A 15,377-nucleotide genomic window follows, 5' to 3' on the forward strand; every position below is an offset into this window, starting at 1 on the left:
AAAGTATAAGTTTTTCCAAATTCTGATTTTTGGGCCATCGTACATTCGGAACTTTATAAAAAACCTATCCTCCAAATATCACAAGTTCAAAACAAACCACGCCATGGCTCCAGGTTGTTCCAAGGACCCATATTGAAGGTTAGACATCCCATATTCGGAAGTTTTGGTAACTAATTTAACTTCTGATTATTTCAAAGACAAAATTTGAAAAGTATAATTTTTTCCAAATTCTGATTTTTGGGCCATCGTACATTCGGAACTTTATAAAAAACCTATCCTCCGAATATCACAAGTTCAAAACAAACCACGCCATGGCTCCAGGTGGTTCCAAGGGCCCATATTGAAGGTTAGACATCCTATATTCGGAAGTTTTGGTAACTAATTTAATGTCCGATTATTTCAAAGACAAAATTTGGAAAGTATAAGTTTTTCCAAATTCTGATTTTTGGGCCATCGTACATTCGGAACTTTACAAAAACATTATCCTCCGAATATCACAAGTTCAAAAAAAACTGTTTCCTGGAACCAAACAACACCATAATCGGAAAGAAAGTTGACTCATAAAATAACCGAATATTACAATCGGTAGGTTGTTTAACAAAATAACCTACCGGTTTCGTATAATCGGCTAGTTTTTATATTAATAATACTCCGATTACATCCATTACATAAAGTTCAAACGGCCTTAACCTTACAATTTCGTCAAAAGCACCTAAATCCATACTCCTAATTGACCATAAAAGTATTAAAACAGATCATAACTTCCAGTGACCGTAGAAATTGTCCCTCTTGATTTTGTAGCATCCTTCATGTTCAAATCGTTTCCCGTAGAGGTCCGCATACCGGCGATCCGCAAGATTTCTCTGAAATTACGAATGAGTAACAAGTTAGTACTAACTTTTGTTAATGTGAATTGGAGTTACAGAGATACTTACTCGTTTTTCATACGTCCACCAAGGAAAAGCGTTCCTAACAAACCGTTCCTCATCTTCAAGTTTGTCAATCTCCTTATCTAGCGCATTCTTTCTCATCTTAATGTCATTGGATGATCTTCGAATTCGATTACCATCTAAGGCCTCAAATACCATTAAGATACGGTTCCATATCTGCTCTTCGGATTCCGATTTGTGGAGCTTGTGAACACAATCATGAGCAGTTACCAAAACCCACGCTCTATAAATAGCACAATCTTCTTCTTCGGCAAAAGCAATATCCATGTTTTTTGTTATGAAAATTAAAACTGAAGAGAGGAAATAGTTTGGTGCAATTGGGGTGATAGATATGAGTTTGTTCATATAGGTTTAGGGTCCAACGGCTCTTTTTGTTTTTCCCAAAAACTCCAACGGCTAATTTGACGAAAGTTGAATGTGGAGAAACCAATAATCGGTAGGTATTGGATTTAGCATATCTACCGATTATGGTAGCTTTCAAAATTTGAATTTGCGGCAACTTATAATCGGTAGGTTTTGTAATATATTTAACTCCCGATTAACGCTGAATCCAAAACACGAACCAAGAAATACTGCACCTCGTATAATCGGAAGTATGGGAACGATTTTGGCTACCGATTGCATTCGGAGGGTAACAATGTTATCATATCCTCCGAATATATAAGGGTAATTTCGCCATTACGAATTACGCGAGATAAGGGCTGGCTACATTTTCCCTTTGGGTGACCTTTTTTGTTTTATTGTTGGCCCCTAAATCCTTTTGAGTGGCCCCTAAAAACGCCATGCTTTTTGTCTCATCAAAACAAAACCTTGACTAGACTAAAACCTTTCTCCTCCCACTCTCAAAAACCCCTTAAACTCTCTCACTCCATCAGAGATGGAGAGAACCCTAGATTCCACCACTAATGGTGTTGGAGGTGGAAGTCCATCACCATCTAGACTCTCTTCGTTCAAGATACCTCCTCTTGTTCAACCTGATTACAGCTCCAGACCTGTTCAGGTTAGTTTCTTGTTTCCAGATTTACATTCTTCTTTTTTAGTATTTGAATAATTAGTACTCAAACTGTAATTACTTCACTCGTTTTTGATATTTTTGGGTTCTTGATTGATGATGAAATTGTTCAATGTGTGTGTGTATTTTAAGTTTTTTGTTTCTCTGATTGATTAGGTTTGAAAATTAGGGGTTAGGATTTTGGTAAATTGAATTTGAACTTTGGGGTTTGGTTATGCTGATTTTATATAGCGAAATTAGTTCGTTCTGTAGTTGCTGGAATTGAAAGTGGAGTAAAAACCCTAGGTGATTAGTAAAAACCTAGGTAATTAGTTCACTCATTTCTGATTAGTTGAGTTCTTGATTGATGGTGAAATTGTTTAATGAGTCTGTGTATTTGAGTTTTTTGGTTACTCTGATTAGGTTTGAAATTTAGGGATTAGGGTATTGGTCAGTTGAATTTGAACATTGGGGTTTGGTTAAGTTGAAATTTATTATATATTGTTTGTTCTGTAGTTGGTGGTATTCAAATTGGAGTGATTAGGAGTTTGGGGCCTTCATTACGGATACACTAGCTTTATTTTGACTATACCATCACCTAGGTTTACTCACAGAGTTGCATTTGGGGGTGGTCATACTTTTTGTGAGGATTTTTAATGTAATGTTTTCAATGTGGTCTATATTTGTTGTGATGTTGGTTAGTAGAAATTAAGGACTCTTACTCTCAATTTCGAGCTGAATATTGAGGTTATATCAGGTGTTAAGGGTTTGAAGCAACACAGATTTTGTTGTGGTGAGTGTATATTGTACAAGACTGTTTGACCAGCGGCAGAGCCCAGCATTTTAATGTGGTGGGGGCAATTGCCCTATATCCTTGGCTGGCTGGCTCTCCAATTTATTTTTTTGGGGGAGACCAACCTTATTTTTACTGTACTGGCCTTATAAGTTGGATTTAACCTTTAGGAAGGTTTTTGTAGTTGGTGGTGTTGAAGTAGAACGGCTTGGAGTTTTGACTTAGTAACACACTAATTTCCTCTCTACAATACTAGGATTTTCTTTTGTCACCTGTCTTGTGTTTGTGTTTGTCCAGCTCCACCACTATCTTACAACAATGAGGCTATTTTGTGTTCTGCTAGTGATCTTCAATTACTGGGATACCCGTCTGAGATATTAGGGCATGATTCTTGTATCGATATATAATTGTGTTTTGGGGATTTCATGATAATTTAGAAGGCATATATTTTGTGTGAGGAGCCAGGGCTGAGAACGGGATGTACGTTTGTTTCCTTTTGATTTATAAATTTATTGTTTGTATGGTTAGCGACATGAGTTCACTGTGTTCACATAGTTGTGGTTTAAAACTCTCTTCAAAATGCAAAAACATAATCCTAGTTGTGGTTTTTGTTTTTCAGGAAGCGTTGGAACACTTGGCGACAATTGATCTTATAGAGTTGTCTAACGAAGCAAAAGTTGAGCGTTGCCGGGCAACCAGAGATTTGAGAAGTTGTGGACGCTATGTGCGGCATGTTCTAAATTCATGTGGTCATGCCTCGTTATGCTCCGAGTGTAGTCAACGATGTGATGTCTGCCCCATATGTAGAACTTCAATACCGAAGACAGAAAACCTTCTCCGTGTTCGTCTTTTTTATGAGTGTATTGAAGCTGGACTTATCTCAAAAAGATTTGATGACAGATTTCAAGAGAAAGAAGACGGGGAGAAGGAGTTAACTACTGATGTCCAACGTCTTTATTGCCTCTTCGATGTTGCAATGGAAAATAACCTGGTGTCTTTGATTTGCCATTGTATCCTTTTATGCATTTTCTTGTTTTGGGGGGCTTTACTTCTATAGTTCCAACTATTTGCAGATCAAGACAGGGAGGAAAAATATATGAAGTTGCAGGCCACTAGATAGCTTTATTAAATTTCATTTCGTTAAATCCTTATGCCGTTTCATTTCTTAATGTTTGCACAGGTTAATACTTAATTTTACCTTAACTAAAATCAACAGATGTTACAGATGTTTGTATGGATGAAAGTGCTGTTTCCAGTGATCCTGTCATTGCTTTCCTTGTGGATGAAGTTGCTGTCAAGGATTGGTGCAAGCGGACTTTTGGAAACATTATCAGTAATCTTCAGGCGATTTGTATCCTTAAAAGTATAATCTTGTATGAGTACCTTACTCTTTAAGTCTTGGAGGTATCTTTGAACTTTTTTAGATAATTTCATAGTCCATGCCTTAACATCTCTTATAGATACGCTACAAGTAGAAGAAATGAAAAAAAAGTTGCCACTACTTTCGAAGTTTTTATCGCAGCTTACTGGTATTTCCAATGTAATTGAGGTTTTGGAGTCTTCGATAAAGGGAACCCTTTATGCCCAACAAGACTTGCACAACCTTCAAGAGAATGTATTAAAGGCTAAACAGGTTTATATACTCCCATCTTATTAGAAGAGTTCTTAAGAGATAATTTCAGTCTTTCCATACTTATCAATTAGCATTCCCTCTGCTTGACTGACTGTTTCTGTTTTTCAGCATTTAGAGATTATTAAGTGGTCGATAAAGCGTCAGTTTTTGGAAAATGTTAGGTCACGACATATTAATTACAGTTCATGGCGTTCACGCTTCCGTGATAGGAAGTCTGCTGCAATTACTCGTGCGTGGCCTGAGTTTAAAAGCAATTCTGCTGAATATGCCAAACAGGATTCTGCTACACTTTTCATAGAAGATGCATTATCAAATCTAGGGATAGAACAAGAAACGAGTAAGGAGCTGGAAGTTCTATCGTTGGTGAAGAATGGGAGTTCATCATCATTTATTAGGTCTAATATAGAGGGGTTTGAAGGATGTTATCCATTTGAAACTTTAAGAGATGCGGCGGATGTTCTCTTTTTATGTGGAAGCTCTGATGTGGTTGTTGCAAAGCGAGCAATTGTATCCTTACTTGCTATATGTTTTTTACCTTGAAATTAGTTATTCCAACTTGATATATCTTTCTTCTTTTCCTTAATTCCGCTGCAGTTTTTGTACTACTTGTTTGATAGGCATTGGACGAAGCCTGATAAAGAATGGCGACATATAATAGATGATTTTGCAGCTTCATTTGGTATAACCAGGGATTTGATGCTCGAGTCTTTGACATTCTATTTGCTAGATGACAACACAGATCAGGCACTACAGGTAAAATTATTTTACTGTTTGTTTACCCAACATTATTATATATGATAATAACAATACGTAGGATGCTCCTGCATCGTGCTTTACCACCAAGAAATCTTATACTCAAGCATTGTTCTGTTACCACTTCATGAATAGAGACCAGACCATCTCTACCAAACCCGAGATGGGAAGAGCCAAATTAATCCCTCATTTAATATCCCAGGGATCCAGTAAACCTAATCAGATTTTAGCTTGTAAGGGTAGGATGCTCTTGCATCAAAAGCTACACTGTGTTCTAAAAGAAAAAAATGAAGAAGAAGATGAGTATCATGCTTGTAATCTTGATGTAAAGGTTTTAGTTATTTCATTGTTATATTGTCCTTGAAACCCTTTCAGGAAGCATGCAAACTTCTCCCAGAAATTGCAGGCCCAAATACGCATCCAAAGATTGCACAAGTCATGTTAGAAAGACAGAACCCTGATGGTGCTTTGATGGTTCTACGGTGGTCGGGTCGTGATGGTGGTGCTCAACTGGTTTCTCTTCGAGAGACAGTGATTGCTGTTAGAGTTAGAGTCGAGTGTGGGCTGCTGACAGAAGCATTTATGTATCAGAGGACACACTGCCTGAGGGTGAAGGAAGAGAAAGTTAAGCGTGGAACTTCCAGCCAGGCCCTTTTAAATGACGTAAAAGTCAAAGAAGACACTTGGTTGGACCAAATGGATTCTTTGATTACTGAAATCTGTTGCCTGTGTATTCGGAGAAATTTGATAGATAAAATGATAGAGTTGCCATGGAATTCTGACGAGGAGAAATGTATCCACAAGTGTCTCCTTGAGTACGCTACTGAATATCCGGAATCCACTTCTGGAAGCCTTCTTGTTGTGTATTATCTTCAGGTAACTGTGTCCCATTACCTAGAAAGATAAAGTTAATTTTTAAATTTATACACTTGTCTTGTACATTAGGGCACTTTTGGTGGAGGACATTTTTAGGGTCCAGAAAATTACTTCACCTCATATTTCTTTTGTTTTGTATTTCAGCGCTTTAGATATATTGAGGCATACCAAGTCGATCAGAAACTTCAGAGCCTAGAGCAGGACATAATCTCCAAGGCTTCTAATGGTGAAGAAGCTGTGTCCAAAATAAGGTCAATAAGTCAGTGGAGGGCAGGATTGGTTGTAAGTGCTACCTATTTTTTGTATAAAAATTTCTTTACAAAATAGTTATTGCAAAACATACATGATCGTGAGGCTAGTCATAGGTTCACCGCTAGTGTCCATGTATGTGCATCATAAGTTTGTTTAAAACTTTAATTGAAACAAGTTCATAACTGTTGTACCAGCAAATCGTAGTTGACATTGAGTTTAGACCTGCGCTTGTTGAATTAATTAGAATATAACTTATGAGGTATTTTAATGCTAGGGTTATTGTGTTGCAGGATAAATGCATCGACTTACTACCTGATGTGCAGCAACAACAAGTCAAGTTAGGGAATTTTCCTGATTTTGGGGTTTTTTCTTCTTCGAAGGAAGATGGGTCCAAATCTGATATGTCTGAGGAGCAACCACCAAATTCAAGTTTATTGCATCCCTTTCCTAGTGACTCGTCTGTTCTGCTAGGGTTGAGTTCCGCTAAGAAAGGTTCAGCATTTGATACTCCGGCTAAACCTACTGGGTCTATAATCAATTCTCACATTGACCTTAGCAACTACCGTTCTCCATCTATTGTCAAAGGGAGGTTTCTTACCCCTGTTGGAGGCTCGTCTAATTCTCACAGCAAGGGCAGCCTGTTCTCAAAGCATGCCTCTGCAAGCAGAGAAGTCAAGTATCCAAGCGGAATCAAGTCAACCTTCAAACTAGATGACATCTCAACCCCAGGAACTATTTATCTTACTCCTGATAGCAGTACACCGCTTAAAGAAGCGAATAGAATTTCACCAATGGTACACGCAGTCGAATACACACGTCCTTCGTATCTCCACAGTATACCAGAGCCTCTGATCAGCACACCCATCAATAACCATGGGTTTTTAAGAGACACGCTTCAAGATTCGAGTTCAACTGGATCTGGTAAGCGGGTCTCTTCAGAGAGGCCATGGATGTCAGCTGCAAGAGATGAGTCGATGGATTTCACTTGGAGGTAAAATTTGCATTCATATGTTTTCTTTTTTAGAATTTTGAATTTTCACCCAGAAAATATGTTTTGATTGAAAATTGCATTTTCATATTGAACTTTATCAACAGCCAAGCAAAGAAAAATTCTCCTGTTAAGGATTTAAAAGGGATTGTTGGGTCTAGATGGAGGTCCGACGAAGACAATGAGGATGAACAGCCGAGTGCCGAGAAGATTATCAGCAGAGGTTTGGCATCGATCCCGTTGAGAAGAGAAAGAAGATGCAGGTCTACTAGAATATAACGATCTTCTGTACAATCGCCTGACATGAGTATACAACAAATGTAATTGCAGAGAAAATAAGGACAGGAACTTGGATCTCTATAGCTGTTTTGTAATGGGCTATTTACTAATGCAGACATGTTTTATTCGAGAAGCGATCTTTTGGAGAGTTTGAAGCTAGAGCAGTAAATATATAAGTCGGCTTTTATTCTTGAAGTAGAGTTCTGTTACAGTTACAAGTCAGTTTAAGAATGTAATTTTCCCCTTCCTCTTCCCTTTAAGACTTGTTTTGATAGGTTCTGTAGCATAAATGATTTTTTGTTTGGGGCAGCAGTACTCTGTAATTTTCCCCATCCAAAATGAGAAATCTTTTGTTACAATTGGTTTTAAGGTCACAACAGATGATTTTTGTTGCAGTGGCTGCATATTGAGCAGGCCTTAAAACTTCTCTTCAATTTTCCAAACTATTTTGATTTCACCAGTGAAGATTAAAGAAACTGCAGATTATGGTCAGACACCGGAAGAACCACACCTGATTCTGAACAGTTTAAACTTTTAAATGTTCAAAAAGGTAACATGCAAGATTGATTATGGAACCAAAGAAACTGTAAATACAACAATTTAAGTTGATCATAACTAATATTGTCTGTGACATAGGGAGGGTTCTAGCATTAATCTCCGCTGACAGCTTATTAGTCTTTCACATCATCGTTGGCATCACTCATCGGGTATCAACACCACAGAGCCTGATGTCTTTCGACTCTCAAGATCTGAATGAGCCTGAGCTGCTTCTGATAAAGGGTATGTGTGGTTGACATGGACACGCAGCACTCCTGCATCAATATTTGCGAAAACTTCTCCTGCAGCTGCAAGGAGCTCATCTCGAGTTGTGTTGTACTGGAAAAGTGAAGGCCTTGTTAAGAACAGGGACTTCGCAGCTAGGTCGGACAATGGAACAGGATCAGGTGTCCCGGACGATTGGCCAAAGCTCACCATGTACCCGCGAGTCTTTAAACATGTTAATGATCCCTGGATAATGAAATCAATCTTACTGATAATTCAACGCAGTGGCACACCATAATGAAGAAAGTTTAAATTTAAAGACGGCTAGCGTTGTGTGATTTTTTCTATCCTAGACAAACTTTTCTACAAAAACAGATTAAATTGGTAATTCATTAGAGTTCACCAAAACAACCTGTACTGGTAAGGGAGATGAAGAGGGTACCACTGATTACCTGGAAAGTATCTTTTCCAACAGAATCATAGACGACTTCAACTCCTTTCCCTGATGTTATTGCGTTGACGGCAGCAACGAAGTCCTCTTTCTTACTGACAATAATGTGGTCACATCCATCCTCCTTAGCATGTGCTGCCTTTTCTTCCGTTGAAACTGTTCCAATAACAGTTGCACCAAGGGCTTTTCCCCACTGACATAAAAGAGACCCAACACCACCAGCTGCTGCATGGACAAGAATGGTATGTCCTGGTTCAACCTGCATTACTACTATTTCAGCCATCTCTTAGATGCAAATTGCAAAATTATGAAATAACTTGGAAAAACCAAACGAAAAACGGTGAGTTACTTAAAACCCAAAACGAAGTCTATGTACAATCACAGCAACACACTTTCAAAACATAGGTACTACGTACGGTTGCAGTGTCATATTTCAATATATAGCTTAACAATTATGCGGCAGGATAAGAGAAAAATCCATACTGAAATCAGAAGATAATCATAAAAAACCTTAAAGCAGCGCCGAACTAGGAATTGTGCAGTCATCCCCTTAAGTAAGACAGACGCTGCAATCTTAGAGTCTATTGAAGGAGGGACGGTCACTGCCACATTAGCAGGAAGTATTTGTTCTTCAGCGTACGAGCCCATTGGTTGGCCACAATAAGCAACGACATCACCAACTTTTCTTCCAGTTAATCCAGGGCCAACGGCTGTTACCACCCCAACTGCTTCCATACCTGATAAGTGTAGAACCTAAGTTTCAGTATCTGTAGCAGACATTTATCAAATACACCTGAAAATTACTCAATTACTCAAATTTATCGAAAAATGCATGTGCAAACATTTGTAATCGTCCTAAATTTTATCGAAGGGTATTGTAGAGAACTAGTAACTAACCAGGAATAAAAGGCATTGTAGCAGCTTTATAAACTCCTTTACGGAAATAAACATCAATGAAGTTGATTCCAATAGCTTTGTTTCTCACACGGATCTCGCCATCTTTTGGCTCTCGTACTTCCACATCTTCCCATTTTAGCACCTATAATAAGAAACAGTTTTCAAATGTATCGGATACAAACAATATTACTAATCAGAATAGGTTCCTTTTTCTTGTTCTAAAGTACAGGGGGTGGAGATCAATTAAACAACCCCAATTTACCACAAGTTTGGTGGTGGGTGTTGGTGAGTGGTAGTGGTGGTGGGTATTGGTGGTGGTTCAAGCAGGCCCAATTATCACCCAGCAGCACCACCATTGAATTAGAAGAAAGAATAAACAGGGTTTTAATGGTTGATCGAAACCATGAAGTGGGTTTTAGTCATTGAATTTGAACAAACAAGAAATGGGTTTCAATAATTGATCAAAAAACCAAAATGGGTTAGGTTCAGTTAGTCTAAAATTAACAATTTTCTAGTAAAAAAACTTCATTTCTCTATGAAATTAAGCTCAGGACACAAAAAAATAAAAAGATTCAATTTTTACAATAACATATGTGATCATTAATACATAGTGAAATAAGATTGTTAGGTTAGAATTAGTACCTCTGGTCCTCCAATTTCATGAACTCTAATTGCTTTCACCATTTCAGCGGACTTTGTTACTGCAAGTGTAGTGAAGAAATTTCTTTTCTTGTGATTTTGAGAATTTTTTCTTTGTAAAATTTGGGGAAATAATTTTTGATGTGAGAAGAAGAAAGGGTTTTGCAGAGGTTGTCTGTGTAAGTGAATTTGGGCAATTCTAGAGGCTGCCATAGTTTTATTTCTACTTTTAACTTTGTACGGTGTGAATACTTGTCGGCCCGAAAGGTTGACCTATTCGGGAATCTCCCGATCTATGCTTATTTTCAACTCCCGGAAGCATTTCGTCGCATGCTACGCCCTTCCTCGTAGTTTTATTTCTACTTTTAACTTTGTACGGTGTGAATACTTGTCGGCCCTTTTGAGTTTGACATTTCCTAAATTAACCTTTGTCTTTGTTCATGTCCAGAGAAAATTCTTATCAGACGTTGGAGCATTTTTGGTTTAGTAGCGTCTTGATTTACCATCTGATTTACAGCCGGATAGTATTCCTAATGACATTTAATAAATTAAAAATTGTCTAGATTAGTTTAATTATCATGACCATCCGCATGTTCCAATTAGTAAATGGTGATGTTGCTAGATAACTTTTTTTTTTTGAGTATTTCCCGATCAAAGAAAATTCTACGAGATTATGGATACTATGATGAAGGTTATTTTTGGGAGGATAAAAAAATTGTCATTGGCTAAGAGCCATCCATTTCAAAGAGTCGTTGAACAATTTAGCTAAGATTAACCACTTTGTGACAAGGATAAACTCTTTATCGAAGTCATTGCGCAGTTTCATGCAATCATGTACTCTTTGGTAATGTTTTGATAATTCATATCATCCAGGTTCGGCGTGCGAGACAATAGATGATTGTTGGCACATTTGATGAGGTACATTACAGTCCATACATCCAGGTTCCGGTAACCGGACTTGAAGTTTTACAAAATATGACGTGAAGACAATTACAGCCATTTTCCTTCGGCTTTCTCCGCTTTTGGTATGTATTATCAGGGGTGAAGGAAGCCTAGGGAAAATGGATGCAACTGTCTCCACTTACAAAAACTGAAACCTGTTTTGAAAGCATTCTCAAATGTTTTGAGGCATACAAAACTATTTTTCTATGTAGAGTGGGTTTACAAGGGGTGTCCTGGTAATAGGTAGATTACTAAGTTATCCTTAATTAATTTAAATTATTTAAATACCCTTCACCTAAATTTAAACCATAAATCTAACTAACCAAAATAAAAATTCATTTTCATTCCTTACCTAATTTAATCGTTGATTAAACTGTTTTGAATTTATTTTTCGTCGATTAATTGTTGATTCATAAAGCTTTTATCATTGATTAAAACCATAAGTATAAATGAGTCGTGTGAAGCGTTGCACAAACACATTTAGCTTCAGATCTGCATATTGGAACCCATATCTTTGTTCTTCGTTTTTTTATGTCTCAGAAGAACAGTTCGACTGATAATTAATCATGAAAATGATAGCCGAACTTCACTTTGTTGAAAAACACACTTAGTTCGACTGTTCAATTTTTAATTCGAATCAGCTGAACCTAAATTCGTCAGTTACTGAGTGAAGTTCGGCTGATAACTTGTCAGCTTAACCTATGATTTTTGAAAGTACACCTAGGTTCAGTTGACAAGTTATCAGCCGAATCATTCGTCTTGTCAGTAGATCTTGGTTGTAAAAATTCAATTTTTTTAAAGAACTCAACCTAAAAAATGGAGATCAAACATCGTCTACAAGTATATATGTGAATCTGCTTTGAATCACACATTTTGGTCACTTCTAATCACTAAAATCTCAAAACACGAGTTTTTTTTCACTTCTTCTTCCTCTCAAAAACCCCCAACTCTCTCATATAAATCAGATTTCTCCACTAATTTACCACTAATAATTTAATTTTGATCGATCCTTAATATTACTAATTAATCATTATGATCATTAAATCTAATTATAATCATTAACATTAATCATGTCAGGATAATTACGACATTGTCAAAGATAGGTAGATAATGGATGATGAGTTTTTTTACCTAGTGACCCTATTTTGGCACCATTAGGTATGCCTCAAATAGGCTTCCAAAAAATCGATGTTGTTCATAAGTTTTCAAGGCCCATTTAAGAGTTGTATTGAAAGATACCCTTACCAAGTAAGTGTGTTAATTCATCGTATCTATCTGTAAAGACCCTGAAGCTCGTCAACGCTATTAGACTAGTCAAGAGACGTCTTAGCCGCTAATAACTCGTTTAGTGTAACTCGAACGATAATTATAGGAATTAATCAAACAACGATTTAGGTACGAAAATAGTACCGTTGGATAGATCTCGAAAATTTATGCAAGATGGACTACTCGAGCGTGTTATTCGGACACCGGAAGAAGAACATATCATCAGATTAAAATGAAGGAAAGAATTGTCGTTTCTCTTATAACCGCATGGCTTCCCTTATCAATTTCTTGGGTGCCTTAATAATTTCGTTGGTCTTATCAACCCAGATCGAGCAGATAAGCTTATTATTTCTCTTTCCTTCTCTTTCTTCTTCTTCTTCATGTGTTCGCTCCTGCTGGTGATTTAAGAGACGAGAGAGAGATTCTGAGATCTGGATAAGAAGAGATTGGTCAAGAATCAAGTGATGTTGCTGTTGAGGGTGAAATGAATATGTGGTCGAGGTTTTAGCTAGAGTCTTGTGGAACTGAACGAAGTGGTTGATGTTTAGAGGAATAGGTTAGGTCGAACCTTTCGGTGAAAGCTTGGAACTGCAATTGCAGCTAGGCTGTTATCTTTGTAATTCAATTTGAAGTTTATTTGAATGATTTAATTGATGTATTATTAGTTTGAAATTAAACTTGCGTTAGAGTTGTAGAGTTTAGAGTTTGGTGTTGCACAATGATTGTGCATTAGCTTTCCTTGGCCTGAGCAATGGCTCTGGCCTGTACAAGTGTTTTGGTTTTGTGTCATTCAGTCTAGTCAGGTATCTAACTGTAGCTGACTTAGTCCATCTGACCGAGTCGAATCGGGTTTGAACCACTGAGTCACTAGTCTTGACTCGTTGACCATTGACCCTGGACATTGACCTGACCTTGGACGTTGATTGTTGGTTGACCTTTGACCAGACGTTGACTGTTAGTTGACTTAGATGGACCAGACCTTTTGTTCGGGCCGGTTTGATGGGCCGGGCCGGAGTAAGCCCGCGGTTCATGGGCTTGGGCTTAGGATTAGTTTTTCTTAATTAGATGATTTGGATCCCTTATGATCCGAATTAGCCTTTGGCTTCTTCTACAAAGTTGTAGATATTCATGAGACTTAGCTAATGGATTATATAACCAATCTAATTGAGTTAATTGACCTTATCTATGTTAAAGTTAGATAATGAAAAAGGGTAAAACCATTAGATAGAATTGTATGATTCTTGTGTGAGCCATTGTGGCTAGATTCTTAGAGTGCTTGCGTGATTAACAATCATTTATTAACAACGATCGATTCAAAGGATGAACCAGTGGATCGTGGATCTCGAGGTAGGCGTGGCTTGTCATCAAAAGAAGTGGGAATTTATATTTAACTATTTTGTGATTATTGTTGTTTTCGTTTACAAAAGTTTTTGTTTAACAAATTCATGCATTATCGGATTGTGTATTCCTTGCATTGTTTTATTTAAATTCTGAAAGTATATAGAATACGCTCCTTCATTTTGGTGTGCAAGGAATTGGTCGACACCAACATTGATGTGTAAGGAATTGATCGACATCAATGTATAATACTGGATGTGTAAGGAAGTAATCGACATCCAATATATTTCATTGTCAATGTATGCAATTGGATGTGTAAGGAATTGATCGACATCCAATAAGTCATTGTTTTGTCAAAGGAGTCAGTTCCATATACCATGGTTGTTTATTTATGTGAATTGGTTGTCTTTTAGTGTTTTGGGAAAACATGAATTGTTTTCCAAATAATTCCAATGATTACTTGAAAGTTAGATGTTATTTTCCTACTGGGCACCCCTTTTAGGGATGATGTGCTCACCCATTCCCACTTTCAGTTTCAGAGTCAGATCAGAGTTGCGCAACGAAAGCTTCAAGGGTTGAGTTCGCTAGTTGATTAACTTCTACTGTGTTTATTATATTGCATATTGTATTTGTAAACCAAATGATTGTTATATATGTATCATTTGAGAGGAGTTCTTGTATATACGTATATTCCAGAGCGGGGTTAGTTTTTTGGTTAAGCCTTTGTAGTAGTTTTTCCTAATTGAATGCTTAAGGATATGATTTAGATCATTAGTGCCCCTTTATTTAGTTAATCTCTTGGATTAGTCAGCTGCTAGCTTTGGGGGCGCTACAAGTTGGTATCAGAGCTCACTATTAGATCTTAAATGAGAAAAGATAGGAATAGCCAATGACAGTTAGTGAAATAGATTAGTTTAGAACTGGGTTGGGTTGTGAGATAAATCTTAATCACTAAAATCTATTAATAACTAAAAGATTTATTTGATTGATTGATTTGTTTGTTTGGTTGGTTGGTTGTTTGTGTATGTGATGAAGTAAAAATTGGAGGGTACACCAATAAATTTAGCTAATAAGGATTAGGGAATAGTCAGTCTAAAATGAACACGTACACAAATTCAATATTAAAAACAGTGATATTAACTATATTGATAAATCTTGAAAGTCAAGCACCTTGGCTTATACGTAGGTTCTACAATTTATAATCATACAAATGTTAATAATATCGTTGGGACTTAATAATATTTATAAACTAGTTAGAATAATAGTTCAATCATCAATGTCAATAATAAAAACATTACGATAGTAATTATAGATGATTATAAAAGTAATAATAAAGCAATGATTAGCATTTATCAATTAGTGTCATATTGAACTTAGCTTAACTAAAATTTCATTATAGATATATAACGATAAAATAATAATGATTAAATGGCTATGGAAAATAATAACGCTTATCCACGATCAAATTTTGTAGATTAAACTGATGACAAATTAGAAATATATGTTTTGCGATTAAACTAGATAGTTAATATAATACTTATTAGGCGTTAGACATAAAAAAATGAGG

At 36.8% G+C, this 15,377-nt stretch overlaps 2 protein-coding genes across 3 annotated transcripts; one reads left to right on the forward strand and one right to left on the reverse strand.

The window, feature by feature from the left end:
* The first annotated feature begins 1,778 nt into the window (after nt 1–1,778).
* LOC113329564 (E3 ubiquitin-protein ligase HOS1-like) lies at nt 1,779–7,910 on the forward strand. Of its 2 annotated transcripts, none has more exons than XM_026576424.1 (10): nt 1,779–1,950; nt 3,354–3,744; nt 3,951–4,085; nt 4,195–4,367; nt 4,476–4,874; nt 4,962–5,120; nt 5,496–5,996; nt 6,141–6,278; nt 6,539–7,239; nt 7,344–7,910. In XM_026576424.1, exons 1-10 carry the CDS (start codon nt 1,828–1,830, stop codon nt 7,513–7,515), a joined length of 2,892 nt encoding a protein of 963 aa, XP_026432209.1. In that variant the 5' UTR covers nt 1,779–1,827; the 3' UTR covers nt 7,516–7,910. The 2 variants fall into 2 exon arrangements, with proteins under 2 accessions (XP_026432209.1, XP_026432210.1); XM_026576425.1 differs by lacking the exon at nt 1,779–1,950 and having other exon boundaries at nt 3,472–3,537; nt 3,635–3,744.
* Nucleotides 7,911–7,998: 88 nt separating this feature from the next.
* On the reverse strand, nt 7,999–10,506 carry LOC113329565 (quinone oxidoreductase-like). Its single transcript, XM_026576426.1, has 5 exons — nt 10,268–10,506; nt 9,626–9,767; nt 9,239–9,465; nt 8,730–8,987; nt 7,999–8,523 (listed from the first exon to the last, which is right to left on the reverse strand). The coding sequence occupies exons 1-5, from the start codon at nt 10,475–10,477 to the stop codon at nt 8,212–8,214; spliced, it is 1,149 nt and encodes a 382-aa protein (XP_026432211.1). The 5' UTR covers nt 10,478–10,506; the 3' UTR covers nt 7,999–8,211.
* Nucleotides 10,507–15,377: the final 4,871 nt, after the last annotated feature.

Source organism: Papaver somniferum, unplaced genomic scaffold, assembly GCF_003573695.1.
Source record: "Papaver somniferum cultivar HN1 unplaced genomic scaffold, ASM357369v1 unplaced-scaffold_117, whole genome shotgun sequence".
Lineage (NCBI taxonomy): Eukaryota > Viridiplantae > Streptophyta > Magnoliopsida > Ranunculales > Papaveraceae > Papaver > Papaver somniferum.